The sequence below is a fragment of the Pogona vitticeps genome, chromosome 2, assembly GCF_051106095.1.
Source record: "Pogona vitticeps strain Pit_001003342236 chromosome 2, PviZW2.1, whole genome shotgun sequence".
Taxonomy (NCBI): domain Eukaryota; kingdom Metazoa; phylum Chordata; class Lepidosauria; order Squamata; family Agamidae; genus Pogona; species Pogona vitticeps.
In genome coordinates, this window is record NC_135784.1 from 116645532 (window position 1) to 116666434 (window position 20903).

Below are 20903 nucleotides of genomic sequence, written 5' to 3' on the forward strand. Positions count from 1 at the left end.
TAAATACTTGAAAACTTATTTCACATTTCCTTTGAAAGTTTTCTTTATTGAAAGCAGTGCTTCATGAAACCTTAGTTAAAAACTAGCCTTTGGGGTATCTATACACTCCATGCTAGCCCCTATAAGAATGAAATTCCAAGGGTCAAATTACACAGAAAAATAGAACAGTACAGTATGTCATTGCTTTCACTGTAACAAAAGCAAGCCAAACATAAAAAAAAACTTTGCCAGGTTACCATTGTTGTTGAGTGCAAGAACATTATATCATGTTGGACAAGTAATCAAGTGAGAACTAAGTGTTTTTTGTTTGTTTGTTTTATGTGCGGTGAACTAATAAAATCAATCACAGTTTGTATCATAATGGTGCTGTCAATATGGCAGAACTGGACTATTGAGCAACAGAGAAACCCTACAAACAAGACTTTCTCACACTCACCTGACTGGGGTGGGGAACTATCTAAGTTTTAATTTTGTATAAATAAAGTATTATATGATTAAGAGTACAAGAATAATAGCCCTAAGAATATGAAAATGTGAATATAACACTCAGGTCTGAACAGTGATGAACTGCTGGTGGGAGTTACTTCATGACAGAGAGATGTAGCCTTGGAAATAGGAGAAAAGGGAGGGGAGTAATAGTTTACCGGTAAGTTGTAATATACTGGATGTTTATTAGAGGCCACTGCAGAGCAACTGCAAACCTCTCATTCATTTTCATGTAATTCTGTTTAGGTAGTGGAGAACCATTCTAGCTCTATGGGGTTTGCTTTCTGGAGAAAAGTGATGATAAGTAAATGGTATTCACCACTGAAACAGAGACTATAGGATTCTGCATTGGCTCCGCTAACCCAGAAGGAAACGTAGATAAGAGATTGTTTTCATTTCCTCTTATCAAGAGAAAGTCTGCTATTCTAACAGTGTATGAGATTTTCCATTGTCTCTGCCAGCCTAGAAATTTACCACCTTAGCAGAGTAAGGTAAACATAAGATAACGTAAGAAGGTAAATAATAACATCTTAGACTTATAAATGAGCCATTGTAATGTAAGTAAGAGCAGGAGAGAAAAGCCATGGAGAGATACTCTGTTTGGGTAAACATGAATGCTTAAATTGAGTGTGGCTATTTATTTGCTTATTCTTTAGACTTTGACAGTTATATTTTTAAAGCTATTTTTGAAGATGTAGCCCATAGGTGCATTAAGTAATATATTCAAGTACTGGAAATTTAATATTTCAATCTGAAGACTTCTATGTCTGTTACATTTTTCAAAAAAAAAGTATGTTTAATTCTGCTTGCATATTCAATAAAAAGAAGAAAAAAGAATACCTTTTCTCAACACTTTGTGTGATTCTTGAATTTACATGTTTTTTCTGAAGAATCGATGAAATACAAATACTCAACAATCTCACACACTATACCAGAACACAGAGTTATAGCTCCTGACCTCTGATGATGCCGGCCACAGAAACTGGTGAAATGTTAGGAAGAAAAACCTGCAGAACATGGCCAAACAGCCAAAAAAAAAACTTAAAACAACCATCAGATCCCGGCCATGAAAGTCTTTGAGAACAAATTGATCTGTCAATTAATTTTTTTACTTTAAAATTCTATGAAACACTCCCGCCACAAGCACCTAGAGACACCAAAATTGCTGGGAGGCTTCCTCTGACTCTCTTCTACAAGCCCTGCAAGTTCGGTGAAGACTGGGTTTCAGACATCCAGGTTATATACCCACAAAGTGAGTTCCCCCAAGAAAGTGCCCTCTAGCAGCTGGCTTTAGGGAACCCAATCCTGATGACTTTGAAAAGTGGGAATGCCTCCCAAGCCTCTTCTGTAAGTGAATATATGTTAATTGTTTGGGGAGGTATGTTGTTCTATATTAAAAGCTGAAAAATTACAGCTTGCTCTTCAGTGCACTTCTCACAGATGAGGTTTTGCATGCTTTCTTAATAGATAGCAATTCATGATTTACAGTACGTTTTCAGAGTTAATTCTAACAGTAAAGCTAGAGTAAGTAGATTGCCATGTAATCCAGATTACCAAAAGATTCCTGAGGTGCCATTAGTAGGACTAGATTAAAGACTGTTGACATAATCTCATTTAAGACGATGTTTTAATTTCTATTCAGCTTTTACATAGCACTCAAATACTGTTAATATCTTTTATTCAGAGGCAGATAAGTTCTGAGACTGTGGCTGGAATCCTGTTGTGTAACTCTGCACACGTAAAGGCTGATGACTAGGCTGGTGGCAGAAATGTTCAGATATTGAAGTCTTCCCACTTCCATTCCAAATGCTTCCCCAGGTTGAAAGGGATCCCTGGGGTGAGGGCAGATAGCCAAAGTTTAAATTAAAATAAATTAAATATTAAAATATTTGTTTGATGCCATTATCAATGTTTACATGCACACAGTCATGCATCAGGATTCATGCCTGCGTGCATTAGTAAATGGTTTCCTATCAGTTACATAGTAATTTACTTAAGGCAATGTCTGCTAAAATTGTGCATGTACAGCCTTGTCAGTTTGTTCTCCCACTGACCTAACCTAGAATGAATGTTATATGCCACTTACCCAGTTCCTTCATTTTTTAAAAAAGGAGACTACATGAACCATAGTGTGTCAGACATAATCATCCTTGGATTGATTCCAACAGGACATCAATTTTAGGGACAAATATGTGTTAACAAGCTCATGGATCCACTATAAATTGATTTAGTAAAAACAATTTAATAGTCTCTCTCGGTTACTAAAAACCAGCTCATTTCCTTCCAACTACACAAAACCTGTTGTTTTTTTAATCATTTACTTTATTGCTTCATATGTAACAGAACTGAGGCAAACTATCAGTAATTTCTGACCCTTTTCTCTCCTTTCTCTCACCTGATTTCTTGAAGCCCTCAAAGATAATTGTTAATGGCTTTGCAATTTCTTCAGCTAATCTCCTCAGCACCCAAAAGTATACTTCATCAGACCATGTTGATTTAAATTTATTAAAATATTATCTACTCATTTCCTGCCCTGACCTGTATTCTTTCTTCCTTCGCTATCGTCATCATTTTATGAATTTATCTCTTTCAGTGAAAACTAAAGCAGAGAAGGCATTGAGAAATTATGATTTTATGTGTCTTATTGGTTCTGCATTTACACTGAAAGGTTGATTCATTTTTTTGGCCTTCTGTTTATTATAACATATTTGATCTCCTATATTTGGGCCAACAGTCAATGTATCCCTTTTAATATACTGTGTCAATATGTCTCCTTATTGTCTACTATCTTTTCAATATATTCCTTGTTAATTTTAATTTGGTCTGTATTTTTGTCACTATTCCGGTCACACTCACACTATCTCTTTACATACACCTTGAGAAACTCCTCATACTGCTGTGTTTTAAAGCAGAGGTGTGATCCTTCAGATGATTTGGACTCTAGTTCTCATCAGCCTCTGCTACTCAGGCCAGTGGTGAAGAATGATAGGAGTTGCTGTTCATTAACATCTAGAGGGCCATTGTTCCCATAATCTTGATCTAAAGAATAAAGTAGCAAAGTTCCAATCATTATTATTAGACATCTTTTGCTGTGTGACACATTTCTCATGACATTAATTGGAGTAAGGTGATTTCCAGTATACAATGATATGCTAGTTTTTTAAGAGCATTGCTGAGCTCAGTGAGGCTTACTCACAGTGCAATGCTATGCGTGTCTACTCATAGATAAATTCCACTAGCTTCAGTGAGACTTACTCCCAGGTAACTGTAAATGAAAACCTGCATTGTTGCCTGTAGAGTGTACAGTAAAATTCTTCACAGGTTTTCATCACTTCTGCACAGGACATCAAAACAATCACCATCAAAATCACAGACAGCAGCCACAGAGCTGACACATTATTTGTTTGTGTATTCTTTCTCTGCCTTTCTGGTTCCGTGACCCTCTTCCTCTGTGGGCCACACTCTCTTGCCCTCCCCTCAGGTGATCCCCTGGCTGCTTGCCTTTCCTTCTCCCAGGTGGTGCCTGTTCTCCATGTGGCTCAGCTTTCTCCCTCTTCTGCCTTCGCCACCACCAGGCCCCTTATAATCTTAGCAGGCAATGGTTCCCTCTTTTTCTTTTTCTTTCCATTTTATATGTTCCCTGCGCAATGAAACATGCTTTGAAGTGAAGCACTGGCTGAAGCTCCAAACACACGCCCTCTTCATTCTCCTCTAAATAGGTCTGAACCCATGTAGGACCAGAAAAATTCTAAAGACATGAAAGTACCAGATTGATAAATAGATGCTTAGGTGGCTATTCATTTGTCATGCACTTGAACAAGTGGTAAGGTTTTTGAAGTTTTAGAAAGGGCATACAGAAATCCATGCAGGAGCCATATAGGTTTCTACAGACTCCACGGTGGGCTAAGATTAAATGTTAGCATTTGGAAACATACTAGGAATTGCTTTTAATCGAAATAAGCCTGGAAAACAATGAATGAATGAGAAATTTCCCTTTTTTAAAAAATCTTTTTCAATGTCTTGAAATACAGAATGCAGTAAGAAAGGAATACTTCAGGTTTTTTTTTTTAAATGGGAGAACCAATCTGTCATTAGACAAAAAAGCTTTCCACTTTTTCATTTATGAGTAATTCATGCTAATAATTTCTGCCTAATGTTCTAGGCAAAATTGTGATACTGTACTGGTTGCTGGCTGCTTTTGTTGAACAAATGAATAATTGACTGGTCACAGGGTTACTTTGGATACAGCTACACAGCTAAACCACTGTTAGACTCAAGGAAATCAATAGAACCTATGTGTCACACAAAGTCCCATTCATTTCAATGAGGTGACTTCAACTGCCTCTAATATTTGATTACTCCCAGTGATAGTGACAATCAGTGAGGTACAAATGTTTTCTAACAAGAGAATGTATTTTCATGAATTTAGCAGCCTATGGACAATTTAAATTTTCGTTCAACTGGTGTTGTGACACAAAGGGTCATGTGAAAGCTGAGCTGGCCCCAAGTGAACTCCTGTATGAATCGTCAAGACACATTCTTGACTTCTTGTAGCAATCTGAGGAAATACAACCCAGTTTGGGGCATAGCACCACAACTGCCTACCTAGAGAGTGAAGTGACTGCAAGGTAGTTGTGATCGCCACAGGCTCAGGTGGGAGAAAAAAGCTCCTAAATAATTTAGCACCCCAAATCCTGTTGCATTAGAGTAGGTCCACTGAATCAATGGGGATTTAGTGAGTCAGGTCCTCCTTAAATTCCTTTAGCATAGTCAATCAAAGTTAGAGTTGGCCTATTTGAATCAATGGAATTTCAGAGGAGTTGATTTACTGAATCCCCATTGATTCAATAAGCTCATTCTTGTGCAACGTACTATGCTAAGCAACAGGATTTTTGCCAGCATCTGGACTCTTTAAAAAGGTTCCTCTGTGCCATTGGAAAGTATTTGTGATAAAGTCTACCAGATTTGATGTGTTCTAATAGTTTAATGATATGAGACTTAGAATAATGGTATGTGCTGACTTTAGACAAAGGTCAAATCCTGAGTTAAACTGGATGTATTTATGTTGGTGAAAGCTCCAAACTAAACTGAGCTGCCTCAACTCTGCTCCAGTGCAGATTGGGACCATCCTGGATTGAACAGAATTCAGCATTCAGGGGATTAAAAATATCAAGTTAAAAAAATGTGCAAGGAAAGGAAAACAAAAAATAATACCATATAGCAGATGCTGCAGTAAGAGTAGATGACAAACATGGAGGAGACTGACAGTTTCATCACTCCAGGTGAATAGCAAGGTTCCTACACTTTCTAGTCACTCAGAATATGGGGAGAAATCCCCGAGTAAGGTCACTTGGAATTTATATTCTCTTGCAAACATTATCCCATATTCAGCTTAGCTGTGCAGTTAGCGTAGAATAAACTCTGCAGACTGCATTGGACTTTATCCCGAATTAAATTTTTGGACTCTCTCTCTCTCTCTGTGTGTGTGTGTGTGTTCTTGTGCAGGTTTCGCGTGCTTAGTTAAGTTTTAGCATAGTATGGTTTATCTCTGTTTCTTCTCCATTTGGCATGGTTGCTCCAGAAAATCACAGTGTTACACATATACAAATGCAGAAAGAGCTGATGCCTTTAATAGAGCATTAAGAATATAAAACAAAAAACAAACACTGAGTTTTCGATGACAAATCATCTTTTTCAAGGCTGTACATCAAGTTCTTGTGGGCAGCTCCAAAATTAAAGGCCGTTATTAATGTCCCAAAGCCACATGGCTGATGTTGAGGCCATGCCAGCTTCTTAGTTGGAAATGGGTACAGTCTGCAAAAGGCCTATGGAGGGGGAAGGAAGTGGTTTTAAGCCCTTCTTCAGCTAATACCGTAATTTGGAATTTATAACCCATCTCAAGGACAATCATGCAATATGAGTCCCCCACACCCGCCCTTTCGCCTTTTTGAAATTCAAAGAATTTCTTTTTAGCTAGAGGAGGAAAGAATGGCCAGAAGCATGGTCTGCCTCTAACACAGTTGGGATTAGGAATTTAGTTAAACCACCAGGAACAGTCAATTTAAGCCAAATTAAAGCCAAATAAATAGGTTTACCTGGTGGATGCTTTCTTTATCATGCAGTACTTGTTGTTTGGTGATGAGTCCGTAATGTTCAAGAACTCACATTGGTCTTTAGTTGATGCTCTGATTGGTCATTCTATGGTATCGTACAGTTCAAAAAAAAATTATCAGACTTTGGGACGTTAGCAACAACATATCATTTTGAAGCTACCCACAAGAACTTGATGCACAGCCTTGAAGAGAATGATTTATCATCGAAAGCTTGCTTTAGCGACTAAAAACAACAAAATATTCTTAATGGCCAATTTAAGGTATCACCTCTTCCCGCATTTGTATTGTTTCTACGACCATGCAGCCTTTTCCTGATTTTTTCCACACAAATATACAAAATCTGGAGATCGCAAGCACACCACCTCATTATTAGTCCAGTTATGATCATTCCAAAAATAGAAATCCCATTTAGCAAATCCTCCTGGGAAACATCTTCCTTTTCATGATCTGAAAGATATAACTAATTGCCGGTTCTATTTGTGATTTAAGGCACTAACTAGCACTTATAACAAAGGAAGAAGGAAAGAGTAGGACATGGTATATGGCTGCAGTTCAGTTCACTCCTTTCCATTCATTTGAGTGTGAAGGAAGCACCTTTTGCCTTTCAATAGAAACAATGCCACTGCAACCTTCAGCAGTGAACAGTAGCAACTTAAAAGAGAAGGAAGGAAGGAAGGAAGGAAGGAAGGAAGGAAGGAAGGAAGGAAGGAAGGAAGGAAGGAAGGAAGGAAGGAAGGAAGGAAGGAAGGAAGGAAGGAAGGAAGGAAGGAAGGAAGGAAGGAAGGAAGGAAGGAAGGAAGGAAGGAAGGAAGGAAGGAAGGAAGGAAGGGAAAAAAAGAGAAATAAAATTTAGATTTTGAAGGTCCCCAAACCAGAAAAGGCCATGGATCTATAATATGGCACAGTGAATCCCACTTTTGACATTTACCATGGCACCAAGTTTTCATGTAAAACTACACTTAAGCTATAAATATTTGTTTGTCCCTATATTTCTAACTGAAATACATTTGTTCTATTTGGAAAATCCAAATGGCACAGTGAATCTGAGCCTGGGTCAAATCGGCTGGGAGCCTGGACAGCATGAGACTAGTAAGGGTCCAGTTTGGAGAGTTAATTGGCACCAAACCAAATTGGGAGGATCTGAGCATAACCCTATTCACTATTGGTCAGAACTGATTAGACCATTACTTGTGTTGGAAGTTCTATAGATATGACCAAGAAACAAAACAACAACAACAACAACAAAACAAGAAGGAGGAGGAGGAGGAGGAGGAGGAAAGCATATGCAGTATCTTCCCACAAGGACAACAAGGAAGGTCACAGAGCTTTCTTAACTATCTGTTCCCTAAGACCTTCTAGAATTATACTTGCTAAGTTAAATGCCACTGAAAAAGAGCTTCATCACAAAAAGTGACCAAAAATATATACTGTTAACCTAACCTTATTTTTAAATTTCACTCCCTTGTCACCCCCAAATTGCACTGAAGGAAGCCTGACAAGTTAGCTGTTTCATTTTTGCTTGCAAATTTAATAGAGCAACAGCATTTATGCAGCAAAATTTGTAGATCACAAATATTGATTTTGATGTCATGGCCATTTCAGGTAAATTGTTTGACTGATACAACTATGATGAATATCTCAAATAGAAAGCTAACAGGAAGGAAAAATGCTGACCTACGCTATCCAATTCCATTTCCTATCTTGAAAGCAGCAAATGAATCAACCTGGATCATTCTTCTGAGAAGCACAAATCAATTCAGAACAGTTTTACCCCTTAATAAAAACCCAGTTATGTTTATTTGTTTTGCTATTGTTTTAATTACTTAAATGAAAAGGAATAAGATTTTAAAAGTACTTCACAATTCATTCTGTGTACTGTTACATCCAGTAGCTTTTGAGATAACGTGCATAATATTTGTAAAAACAAAGGGTTTCGAGAACCAAAAGTAATACCATGGAATTTGTTTTATTTAAGTCATGCATGCAGATGTTATTTTTATAAATATTTGTTTTAAGTCAAAAGATTTATATGATGTGAAGAGAAACCAGTATGGGCTTTTTCAAATATTACAATATTACTGGAATAACATTTAAACCAGAGCACTAGGTACTAGTGGCGCCTTGACTTACAAACGCCCCTACATATGAACATTTTGACTTACGAACAGCTCTGTTCGCAAAATTTTGCTTCAACTTGCAAACGGAGCTTCAACTTAAGAACAAAAAGAAACATGGGGAAAGCGGGAAATTGCCTGCTACTGCCTGGTACTATAATTTTAAAATATAAAAATTGGTTTAAAAGGTGCTTGGTTTGGTTTAAAGCTGCTTGACTTTAAAGGTGTTTTGTTTAAAAGGTGTTTGTTTTCTCCCTCCCTCCTTTCCTGCCCTTTTTTAAAACCTAAGTCATCTTAGGGTTAAAAAAAATTCTTCCCCTAGAGGCAGAGGATGGATTAGTCGGTTTTGCATTAGTTCCTATGGGAGCTAATACTTCGACTTACAAACGGCACCTCCACATACAAACAAAAAACAGCCGGAATGGATTAATCGGTTTTCAATGCGTTCCTATGGGAAATGCTTACGGACATCTTCTGGGACAGATTAAGTTCGTAAGTCAAGGCACCACTGTACCAAGATCTACTTCAATGGCCACAGTCCGCTCTGAGACATCATGCGACTCCATGGATACTCTTGCTAAGAAAGCAGCCGTGCTGTTCTGGCTCACAATCGTGTACCATATAGCCTCACCACTGGCCTACGAAGAAATGGGAAGAGACCCCTGGGCAGCTAAGACATACACAATTATATTGAAGCTGGGTTATTTCCCAGCCTAACTCAACAGGAGGTGATATGAAGGTGCCTGGAAGGATATTATTAGACTATTATATGATATACCCAGACTACCATCGCATCTATCGTTAGCTGCAACTCCAAGAAGGATATCTGAACCTTTTGGAAAGGTGCCCCATATTTGTCCCTTATTAGCTCAAATCTGTTAACCAAATGCAGATTAAACTTGTTGAAGCTGAAAGAGATTCAAGGATGCTATATGGTACTGGTAGATGTTGCCCAGCAGGATGTTCTAAGATGGAGTAGATGGTACATTTTCTAACAGAATGTTCTCTGTATGCAGATTTGAGGGATCAACATCTTAAATTCTTAACAACCGGGATCAAGAACAATTTCCCTTTATATACAGTTTTATTTCTGCTAGCTGGCACAGACTACAGTGCTATATATGTTATAGGACTGCTAAATTCATTAAACGAGCCATGGAAAGACAGAACTCTTCAAGTTAATTTCACAACTTGATACTTATTTGAGAATGCTTATTTTATTATTTTATTATTATTATTTTATGCTATTCTGATTGTTTATATGTACTTATATGTCAAATACTGTTTGTAACACTGTTTTAATCTCTGCTCATGTGTATAGCCTGATTAGCTATAAAGCAATAAAGTATTTGTAGTCATATATTGATTTTTAATTAATTTAATAATTTTAATATATTCTCGAAGACTATTTTAAATTGTATTTTATTTTTATTAATTTTTATTTCTTTTTTATTTTAATTAATTAATTTAATTATTTAATTATTTTAATTATTGTTTAGTTATTCATAGCCATTTTGGTGTAGTGGTTAGAGTGCTGTATTGGTAGCTAAGAGGCCTAGACTGAAATCCCCACTCAGCCATGAAACGTACTGGGTACTTTTGAGCCAATTATGCTCTCTTACTCTAACGTACCTCACAAGGTTTTTCTATGTACATGTATATGCATATTTGTAAGCCTCAGCTCCGCTCAGACTGAGGCCAGTGTATATCACATCGGGGGAACAGACAATATATGCCTTGTCACTTAGGGACAGGGCAATCCTGCTTGCTCATGAGGTCCCTCCCCTTCATGTATTTAATCCCAAACACAGTACAGTACTTACGTGGAAAAGGTACAACTTATGTTCTGAAAACCAAAGCTACTGTTTGCATTCATTCACATTTACACAACTATATAATGACAGATATTTGTAAACACGATATGAAATTATTATCTGCATTAAAATCACTCAATCACTCAATCACTCTTATCTATCACTCTATCACTCTATCAATCACTCTGTCACTCTATCTATCTATCACTCTGTCACTCTATCATTCTATCTATCACTCTATCTATCACTCTATCTATCACTCTATCTATCTATCACTCTATCTATCTATCACTCTATCTATCTATCTATCTATCACTCTATCTATCTATCACTCTATCTATCTATCACTCTATCTATCTATCTATCTATCTATCTATCACTCTATCACTCTATCACTCTATCTATCTATCTATCTATCTATCTATCTATCTATCTATCTATCTATCTATCTATCTATCTATCTATCTATCTATCTATCTATCTTCATGCCCTCCCCACAAACACATCTCAGTATACAGGAAAAGGAAAGTGTAACAATTGATTAGGTCTATGTCCCTGGAAATGAGGTAGAGATGAGGCCCCCATCCCACCCCTAGCAATGTAGGATCACTGAGGGAATCATGTTCTCCCACACACTATTGATGCTTGGCTATGAAGGAAATCCAAGTTAATGGGTAAATTTTAGGAGTACATACACATTACAAAATTGAGTCTTCAAGGGGAGGGTAAACCCAGTCCAAGACGGCTGTGTCCCTATCCCATGATTTCCCTTTCTGCTAACCAAGAGCAGCTGAAGAAACCACTAACCAAGAAACCACTGACCACTAACCAAGATCTTCATCTGACTTAATCTTCAATTTCTCCACTCTCACCCAGTCCATTTGCACTGTCAGATTGACAGTACTAATGGACTGGGTATTCCTGACAAAACTGTGCTTGCCTTACTGATTTCAGGCAAGCCAAGCTCAAACCATGGGTTATGAAGCTGCCTTGTTTCATCAGTCCATAGTTAAGATCAGTCATCATTTAGGAATTGGAAGGCATATAAACTCTCATTAATGGAAATTGGAAATAAAAGCTTCCAATTCTTTAGGGCTGTGCCAGAGGAGAAGGGAGGGCATAAGTCTGCCACTCCCTGTAGTTCAGCCCCATTAAGCTAAACTATAGTTTGGCGGAATGACTACATACAGCCACACTTTGTACCAACTATAGACTACTGACTCCCTTTGTTCGTTACTGATCTAGAATCACAGAATCATAGAATAATTGAGTTGGAAAGGACCTATAAGGCCATCAAGTCCAACCTGCTGCTCAATGCAGGAAACTGTACACACAGTGATTGTTTAATCACCCACTGCACATTGAATGGTGCAGCTCAGTTAACCCATAACAACTAAAGCAAGCTTTTGTTGGTGCCTTGCTTGGAAGCTTTTCTTGGCTCCTTGTTTGGAAAATGGAACCATGGGAAGGAAGATTGGTGAGGGGTTTATGGGTAGGGTGTACATGCGGGGGGGAGGGGAACAGGACTCACTTTGTTTCAGCTGTTCAGGAAACTATGCTAACAAGGGAATTTATCTTGCAAAGAACTTTAAGTGAGGATGAAATTATTCAGCATGCCTCTAATTTTATTTCTAACAGCTGTGCAAATACAAAAGGACACTGCAAATACCCCCTTATTATCTTCTGCAAGAAGGAGCGACAACTGTGGTGCTTATATCTCATGTATTTTCACATCATACCTGCTCTGGTTATTTTCTTAGAAATGGAGATATTTCTCTTCTAAGAAAGAGAATGCTCAAGAGAATGATGGATGACAATTTAATATACATTAATAGGACAACATGGGGCATTTCACGCCAACGGCATGCATCTTTTACACAGAAGTAGCCATCTTGCCTGCTTCATTTATAGCATCTTATTTTTGTGAACAATGAAATACATTACTGAAAGCAACTTACAAAAAGAGGAAAGGACCAATTTATGGCATACACCAAGTACAAAAATTAACCACATAAAAATCATTAAAATGCTTCATTGCTGGCCATATTTGGTCATGTTCGATTTAGTTAGTTAAAACTTTTCTCTCTTCCTTCCCTGCCCCTCCACCCCTCTCCTTCTGCACAAAGCTGTAGCTACTTAACTGTTCAATACAAAGTGCTTTTCAGAATTCATTAAATTGCCATCCTTTCCATGTACCATCTACTTCCTTTAATTCAACGTGATTGCATGAAACAAGAATAATTTACCCTACATGGGGCCACTAAGTGACATGGATACCTGTAGTCTTTCAAATCTGGCTCCTCTTTTTCTGAATTAATTATGACTGAAGTGTTTGCTTTTATGGGCTTCCAATTATGCCGTTTTGAATTCTACCTTTTTTATTTGTTTTGTTCTGCCTTTTGCAGTTTAAAATGTTCAATAAATATAATCCATATTCAGAAAGAAAGAAAAGATGGATCCAGACTCTTCAACAAAAGAATATCTCAGATTTACCTGTGGTATATTATTCTGCCATTTGTAGAATTAGTAGGACATTAAATACAGGGCAAAAAATAAGTATAAATAAAAGTTCCACCAGCCAATAACATGGGAAGAACTGAATTCCTGAGCTTCTCATCCAGTGCTATTATATAACTGTTGTGTACTATAGCTTTTTAGAGTTTCCCTTTTGTCCTCTAACACTCTTTACTCAATACAAGCTGCACAAATATAGTTAGTATTGTAACATTTACCTTCCTCACAGTTTTCGCCTTTGTAGCCAACAGAGCAGACACAGTTCCCTTCAATGCAAGAACCATGGCCCCCGCATGAAGGATCAATACACTGGCTGATGGGTACATCACACTCTGGCCCTTTCCAGCCACTGTAGCATAAACAGGCTCCTTTGGTGTATTGTCCATTGCCACTGCACAGAACTGGGCACGCAGCTGGAAAATTGAATGGGAGAAAGAAAGATAACAGCAGGTCATGTACATATACTCACATTCCAACTGTGTACAAGAGTACTAAGACTCTACGGGTAAGTAAGAGACTTCAGATGGTGATTTAATAGAAAATGCAAGTCATGCTGTTCTGATTTACTTTCAGGGAACTGTAGATGTGCACAAATACAAACAAAAATGTACTAACTTTTACTGAACCACATGTACCTTGGTGAAAAAAGCACAACCACTAGAGTCTAAATTACATTTTCTCTAACCACTATCATTCCAATGCACAGAACTGTTTCACACTTCACATAATTTATAATCTTGAATCCACTGTACTATTAATTCTCTATATCAAATGACACATGATGGATACTGAAATGACACCCTTATATTTGCATATGACATATTGGGCTACATCTTAAAGTGCACCCACCAAGATGAGTGGGACCTCTTAGTCACACCTAATAGAATCTCCATTGATTTCAATGGGTCTACGCTAACATTTTATTTTTTAAAGCAGTGAGAGTATAATTTGAAATATTAATAGTGTCAAATGAATTGGCCATTGAAATTAATTTGAAAGATATACAATGCCCTGCTTTGTATCAACACTAAACCATGGTTTAGCATCATGGGGAACAGCCTGAACACAGCCACCCCACACACCCAGCTAGCCAGGAGAAGAACTTCAACAGAGTTTAGTTTTGCTTTCTATGAAAACTTGATATTGTGCTGGTAATTTAAAAGAAACGCTATAATTCTAACAAGCCACCACCCACACTAGTTCAGGTTTCTCTACAGAGCATGTGAGAACTTGCCTGCTGCAATGAACATCTTTAGAAAGCAGAAATAAGGTGAATAGGGCAGTTGTTCCTGTGATGAAGGGGGCTCTGAAGTTAAGTCCCTGCAGGAGTCTTCTAAGTTGATGCCCAAGCACTGGCACCCGGAAGACCAGGCTGAAGCTCAAAGGACTGCACGGTTAGACAGTGTGTTGCTCTTTCTTGCTCTGTTGTTCCACTTACAGAAATAAGTGGCAATTTAAGTCAAAGGTTGATTATTCCTCAGACCACTGGGAAGTTTAGTGTAGACAGATGCACAATCAATTTCTTACTAGTGCTCTTCAAGCTGACCCTCTGAGAATTCCCCCTCAAGAGGATAATTAATTCTGCATCTGTAATAACTCAAGCCAGAGTTATTCTTTTAGCAGAAATTAAACTGTTGCTGCCGCCACTGCTGCTGTTCTTGAAACATTGTATATCTTTTTCCCTAATGAGAGAGATGGGTTTTGGTTCATTGTGATCTAAGTACAGTACAAACTAACAAACTTCTTCCACATCCAGCTTTATTTTAGCCTGGGGATAAACTTTGGTTGCTTAAAAAGAAGTATTTCCAAAATAGGCTCTCTCTCCATTTTCCTTCATAAATAATAAGCAGGAAATGAAATGCCTCTATTTGCCAGGACTATTTGTTATTTTATGAAAACTGTACAGATACACTTTCCAATCCTGAAAATCAGTAATGTCTTTAGAAAGTATCCCCTAAACATACATGTCCAGAAAATTTCAAATAATGTCCTTGTCATTACCCAATCCTTCTCGCCATGGAATTTTCCTCTCACTCTTTTCCTTCTCTCACTTAGCCAAATCACCAAATCACAGATAACTCTATAGTTCATCAATGGAGACCCTTTTATCCTGTGGGCTAAATTTGGCCTCCCAGGCTTTTAAAACTATCAGGCTCCCCTAGATACCCTCATTTCCGCATGGACTTCAATAATGACTGGGTCATGGACTTCAATAATGACTGGGTCATGGCCTCGATGCTGCATCTCAGAGGGTTCAACACTATTCTTCAGGCAGGTAAAAAAAGGGCAGGGGGTACGAAAGCTGGGAAATGACAAAATTAGTCCCTCATAGTAAATACAAAGGACAAAAGAATAAACATAGTAATGATCTTAATAGCTGAAAAGTAGCAGAAGTTGGGCAGGGTAACCTCCAGACCTAAAATAAATGCCCAAGGAAACAAAACCAACCAATCCACGAAGTCTGCAAAGCCCCTAGTAATGTTTGGGAGGAAGGGAATTCCATCATCAGGAAGGCTGATGGAAAGAAAGCTCTCTCTTGCTAAATGTGTAATACATTTCCTTCAATGGATCGATGTACACAGAACAATCTCCCCTGAAATTCCTATGGCGTAGGCACGTTGGTAGATGGAGGGACACTCCTTCCAGGATTCAGTCTTAAGTTGTTTGGGTTTAAAACAGAGATCTTTAAAAGACTGGCCCTGGTGGCTAGGACTGATGAAGAGTCCAGCAGGGTTTTGAGTGCCCATCACAGATGTTATTAATTCTTCTTTAATATATGGTTACTTCGCTGTCTTTAATGTGTTTTTAATTATGTACGCCACCCTGTGTCCCTTTTTAAAGGAAAAAGGTGGGGCAAAATTAATTAATAAATTAAATGAATGAATGAAACCATATAAGCCCTATATTATTTTACATGAGGCCACTGGTTTGGAGAACCCCTAAGCTTCATTCAGACTTTAACCAAAGCACATGTACTACATAAATGACGAAGGGAATGCAAAAGTCCTGTCTCCTCCATCCTTTTTTTCCTCAAGCAATAATGACTGTCTGAGGAGAACTGGCTGTAAACACGGAGATTCTTCATGAAAGCAAGAATCCCACCACCACAACACCCCCCCACACACACACCCATGTTTTTACATGGACAGCCTTGACTATTACAGTAGGGTCTTATCTTCAGATAGATTAATGTTAGGAAAATAATGATGGATGGGTTGGTTTGGCATGTTTCCCTCATTCCATTTGGAACACACATGGTTTTAAAATGCCTTTAATAGGTCTCCAGAACATCAGCTATCAAGACCCAAATGTATGACTATTTCTACAACACAGATCCAAGCTCTAAGAAGTTTCTTGTATTAGCGCTATCAAAGTACACATTAGAAAGCACGCAACAAAAAAAATCACAGGACAAAAATTCATCAGGTGTGTCAAATCCCTGACATTCAGAAACCATGTGGGGAAAGCAGCACACGCTGACTTAAGCACTAAAGTATGAATGCTTTAATTAATCCAGGGTGAATTTAATTGCTTTAGTTAAGTGGAAATTGGGTTAAAAATGATGCAGAGCATGCTGGGCTATGTTAAAAACATGACATATGAGTTGGATGAATCGATAAATTAAAAGTGCACAGATGTTTTAATTAAACCCAGAGAACTTAATGGTGATCACCAGAGACTTTTAAGCCTATGATTAATTCAATTCATTTTAAATACCTGTAGAGATATGAGGATGCCTCCATTTTGAGAGTTATAGAAGTTCTCAATCAATAAGCACTTAAGCTGCTTTCGAAAAAAGAGAGAGCCTTTTGAAATGACAGAAGGTGGCTAACCGGCACAAGAATTGGGAGGCCACTGTATGAGTGAATGGTGTGGATAGAAATGTGACTTGATGGCCCTCTGTTCTTACAGTGGCCATGACTGGCACCATGGCTGGCTAGCATTCATCAATGCCAAAAGGATGCAGTTCTCATTTTCAGAGGGAGGAGGTCCTAGCTGGAAATGCCTGAAAGGATGTCTCAGGTTCAAAAGCCTTCCCTGAATCACAGGTATGTGGCACTGCTATGGGACATGTCTTGATTGCCTCCTCTGGTGAGTAGGCAGAGAATGGGGTAGTTGTACACCCTGGGCTCCCTTGTTTTTGGTGGCCATACCTTAATGGAGAAGGCAACGAAGAGAGATGGAATTTTGAGATGGGGAGGAAAAACCAGAACCCCTCAGACCTATGCTATGGAACGCTTACTAGTGTTAAAAAGCATCAGGGTTAAAAAAGATAAAATGTTTGTGAACTTAAATGCACTGTACTCTGTTTTGTTGAAAATAAAATGAGTAGGTACTGCACTGAGTGGGAAATATTTTAGTATTATCTTAAATGACTGAAAAATGGCTGGGATATAATGCCGCAGATACAGTGCCCCCCTTCCCCAATGTGTTACTCAAAGCTCTCAGTATTTGCATGTGCTTCAGTATGTATTTTTTAATATCCAGAGGCAAGGATGAATGACACCTTTATTAGACCACTTAAATGTCAAAAATCAGAAGCTAGCTTTCGACTGTGCATGAATCTTCATCAGGTTGGATAGTCTAAAGCCTTTTGTGTAGAAAAAAACATAAATCCATTCCAAACCAATTGCCAGATGTGGAATCCAGATTCCTTGTTTAAAGTAAATTCCAGAATGGGGGCAGAAGCCATTCAGAGGTGATATATTTCAGAATTCACTTCTGGTAATGTAGATTAGGATGTCCCAAACTTGTCAGTTACCAAATACTCTACTCCCTCTTTTTTCACACATGCGGGAACTAAAATATGTGCACAGGATAATGGTATAGGTATAATGGCCCACAAAAGTGCCCACAACCTATGCAGTGCAGCTAAATCATATACATCACTAAATCACCAAAGTAAGCCTATAAACAGTGGCTATTTCCCTCTGTTGATGATGTAATTCTCATTGTACATATAGCGCTGCACAACAGGATTTCAGCCACTGTCTCCTCCCAATTAGAGGATTGGGTCATATGATCCACGATGGATGAGGACATGGCATGGCCAGCAAACAATAGCAAAGAATGGAAGGGCATAGGGAGGCTTCGGTGTATGGACACATGAGTACATCCATACATGCAACTAACTTCCATAATACAACATGAAAAATGGATAAGAATTGTTTTTGATTCAGCATTGTCTATAAAAGAAGAGCATTAGGGCCTTCCAAGATCCAGTGTGAGGAGAAATGCATGCACATCTTTAAGACTTCTAGGGCATTTCAGAGAAATAAAAATGCATGCTAAACTAGTTGTTGTTGTTGTTTAGTTGTTAAGTTGTGTCCAACTCTTTGTGACCCCATGGACCAGAGCACGCCAGGCCCTCCTGTCTTCCATTGCCTCCCAGAGTTGGGTCAAATTCATGTTGGTAGCTTCGATGACACTGTCCAACCATCTCGTCCTCTGTCGTCCCCTTCTCCTCTTGCCCTCACACTTTCCCAACATCAGGGACTTTTCCAGGGAGTCTTTTCTTCTCATGAGATGGCCAAAGTAGTGGAGTCATCAGGATGGTCCTTCCAGTGAGCAGCCAGGATTGATTTCCTTCAAAATGGATAGGTGTGTTCTCTTTGCAGTCCAGGGTAAAGCCACGAAATTAAAAGATGCCTGCTTCTTGAGAGGAAAGTGATGAAAAACCTAGATGGCATCTTTAAAAGCAGAAACATCACCTTGCCAACAAAGGTCTGCATAGGCAAAGCTATGGTTTTTTTTCCAGTAGCAATGTATGGAAGTGAGAGCTGGACCATAAAGAAGGCTGACTCCAAAGAATTGATGCTAAATTAGGTACCCATTTTTAATTGTTAAACATGATCGGAGAATTGCCTAAATTAGGCAAATAAAGTTAATAAATACATCAGTTGGGTCAAATGCCTAAATAAATGTGTGCATTTGAAAAACTGTATAAGAAAATGTCAAAAGAAAGAAAAATCTCACAAATAGCTATAAAGTTAGGCAGGATGGGTGGTGAACACAGCTGAAATCCTGGAGAACACAATCCAATAGGGATGGAAAGATTTTCACATTGCAGTCTGATAAGGTTCCCCAGTGACGAGAACCAGGCAAGTCCTGGACATGAAACTATATGGCCCTCTGCCACACACACTAGCATAGGCTATGTAAGTACCCACTCATTTTCCCAATTCATGACCTCAGTTCTCTCCTGAGGGTTCAGGTAGCCAGCTCAAGAACGACTCATCCTTCCATCTTTCTGAGGTCAGTAAAACGAGTACCCATCTTCTGGGAGTGGGGACAATGTGTTGTTTGCATAATTACACTGTAAACCACCCAAAGAGTGCTCCAAGTTCTATGGGGTGGTATATCATTCAAAACAACAAAAACAACAACTCCATTCCAAAATAGCACACACCTAACTGGGTCCCTGACTTCGCTCTTGTTTCTGTACATTTCTCTGAGGTTTTGCTTGCTTCTGTTTGCAGTACAATAAGTATCATAGGCAGAGTGATTTCCTTGCCATTCTCTGCTTCCTGTTTGGAAGCAAAAGACACAGAATTCCTTCTGTTTCTTGCTAATGCACCTCTTCTACATTAGCTTCTACTTCATAAGCCCAACTGAAAAAAATTATAAACTGGAGTGGTGATGAACAAAATACAGACTCACAAACATACAGTCATTCAACAAGCTCATTATGCATATCATGTGATGACCAGCTGGGACATACTGGCAATATGGATGAATGCTACAAAGAACAGTATGTTTGTGGCACATTCTTGCTTTCACACCCCAGTGCCCACCTACATCTTTGCTATATTTCTCATATAGTCTATCGTGCAGTCCTCTTTCCCTGCTGCCTTATTCTGTACTCCGCTCAGCATCCTGATATATGGCTCTAAATGTCAACTTTCCCATCTCTCCGCTGTTGTGCCTTTTTTTCTATGAACTTTTTTGTTTTATATTCCTTGGATATGGAAATATGAGCATTTCTGAAGTCACCTCATTGCAGACACTCTAGATCAGGGGTCCCCAAACTTTTTCACCTCGTGGACTGGCTGAGGAAAGCGGAGCACCCCCATGCTCATGTGCATGTGTGAACAAGCACACGCTCGTGCTCATGCGCAAATGGTGGTGTGGCGCTCACGCAGGCGTGCTGGAGCACGTGCACATGCACAAATCAGCTGTGCGGGGGTGAGTGCATACAGGGGTGGGGCGGGAAGTCTGTCTCCGTGGCCTGGTCTGACTCAGGCCATGGACCGGCACCAGGCTGTGGACCAGGGGTTGGGGACCTCTGCTCTAGATGACAGCTTAATGCCTTATACTGGAACCAAGCATGTGAAAGAAACTAGAGTGACAGTGCAGGTAACCCATAATAATATGCAAGGAAAAGCAGTCAAGGAGCTGTACATGCCATGGTTACCAGTGTCTTATACCAAGTCTCCCACATGTACAGATGATGAGATTTAAGCATGATAACATGGAAGTGATTGAAAATGTATTGGAAAGGCTGCTCCTGAAATCTGGATGAAGCTCATAATTGGAATGACAGGACTGAACAAAATAATTTGTTCCATAGGAACCAATCAAGCAGGATGGGAAGAGGAACATTTGGAGTACATGAAATAGATGTGTATATATGCAAGGAAACCCGTACACGTGAACATGGAAGGTCAATTAAGAGTATTGGGGAAAAGACAGAGAAATAAAAGTCATGCATTAAATTAGCAGTGCTGCCTTCCAGAAACTCCTCCAAATCCACATGATGGTAATTCTTTTATCAAACAGGCAAAATAGCACAGAACTGTGGGGAAGCTTGATCACATCAGGCAAAATGTCATAAAAACCAGGAAGTGGAAGGTGGGGACTGA

General features: G+C 38.8%; 1 protein-coding gene across 11 annotated transcripts in view; it reads right to left on the reverse strand.

Moving 5' to 3' along the window:
* TENM2 (teneurin transmembrane protein 2) overlaps window positions 1–20903 on the reverse strand; it is a 1058578-nt gene that overhangs the window by 114945 nt on the left and 922730 nt on the right. For all 11 annotated transcript variants that reach the window (XM_078385828.1, XM_078385826.1, XM_078385824.1 and 8 more), the window contains one exon: window positions 13260–13454. In XM_078385828.1, the coding sequence (XP_078241954.1) occupies window positions 13260–13454 (195 nt within the window). The remainder of the gene's footprint in view (window positions 1–13259; window positions 13455–20903) is intronic.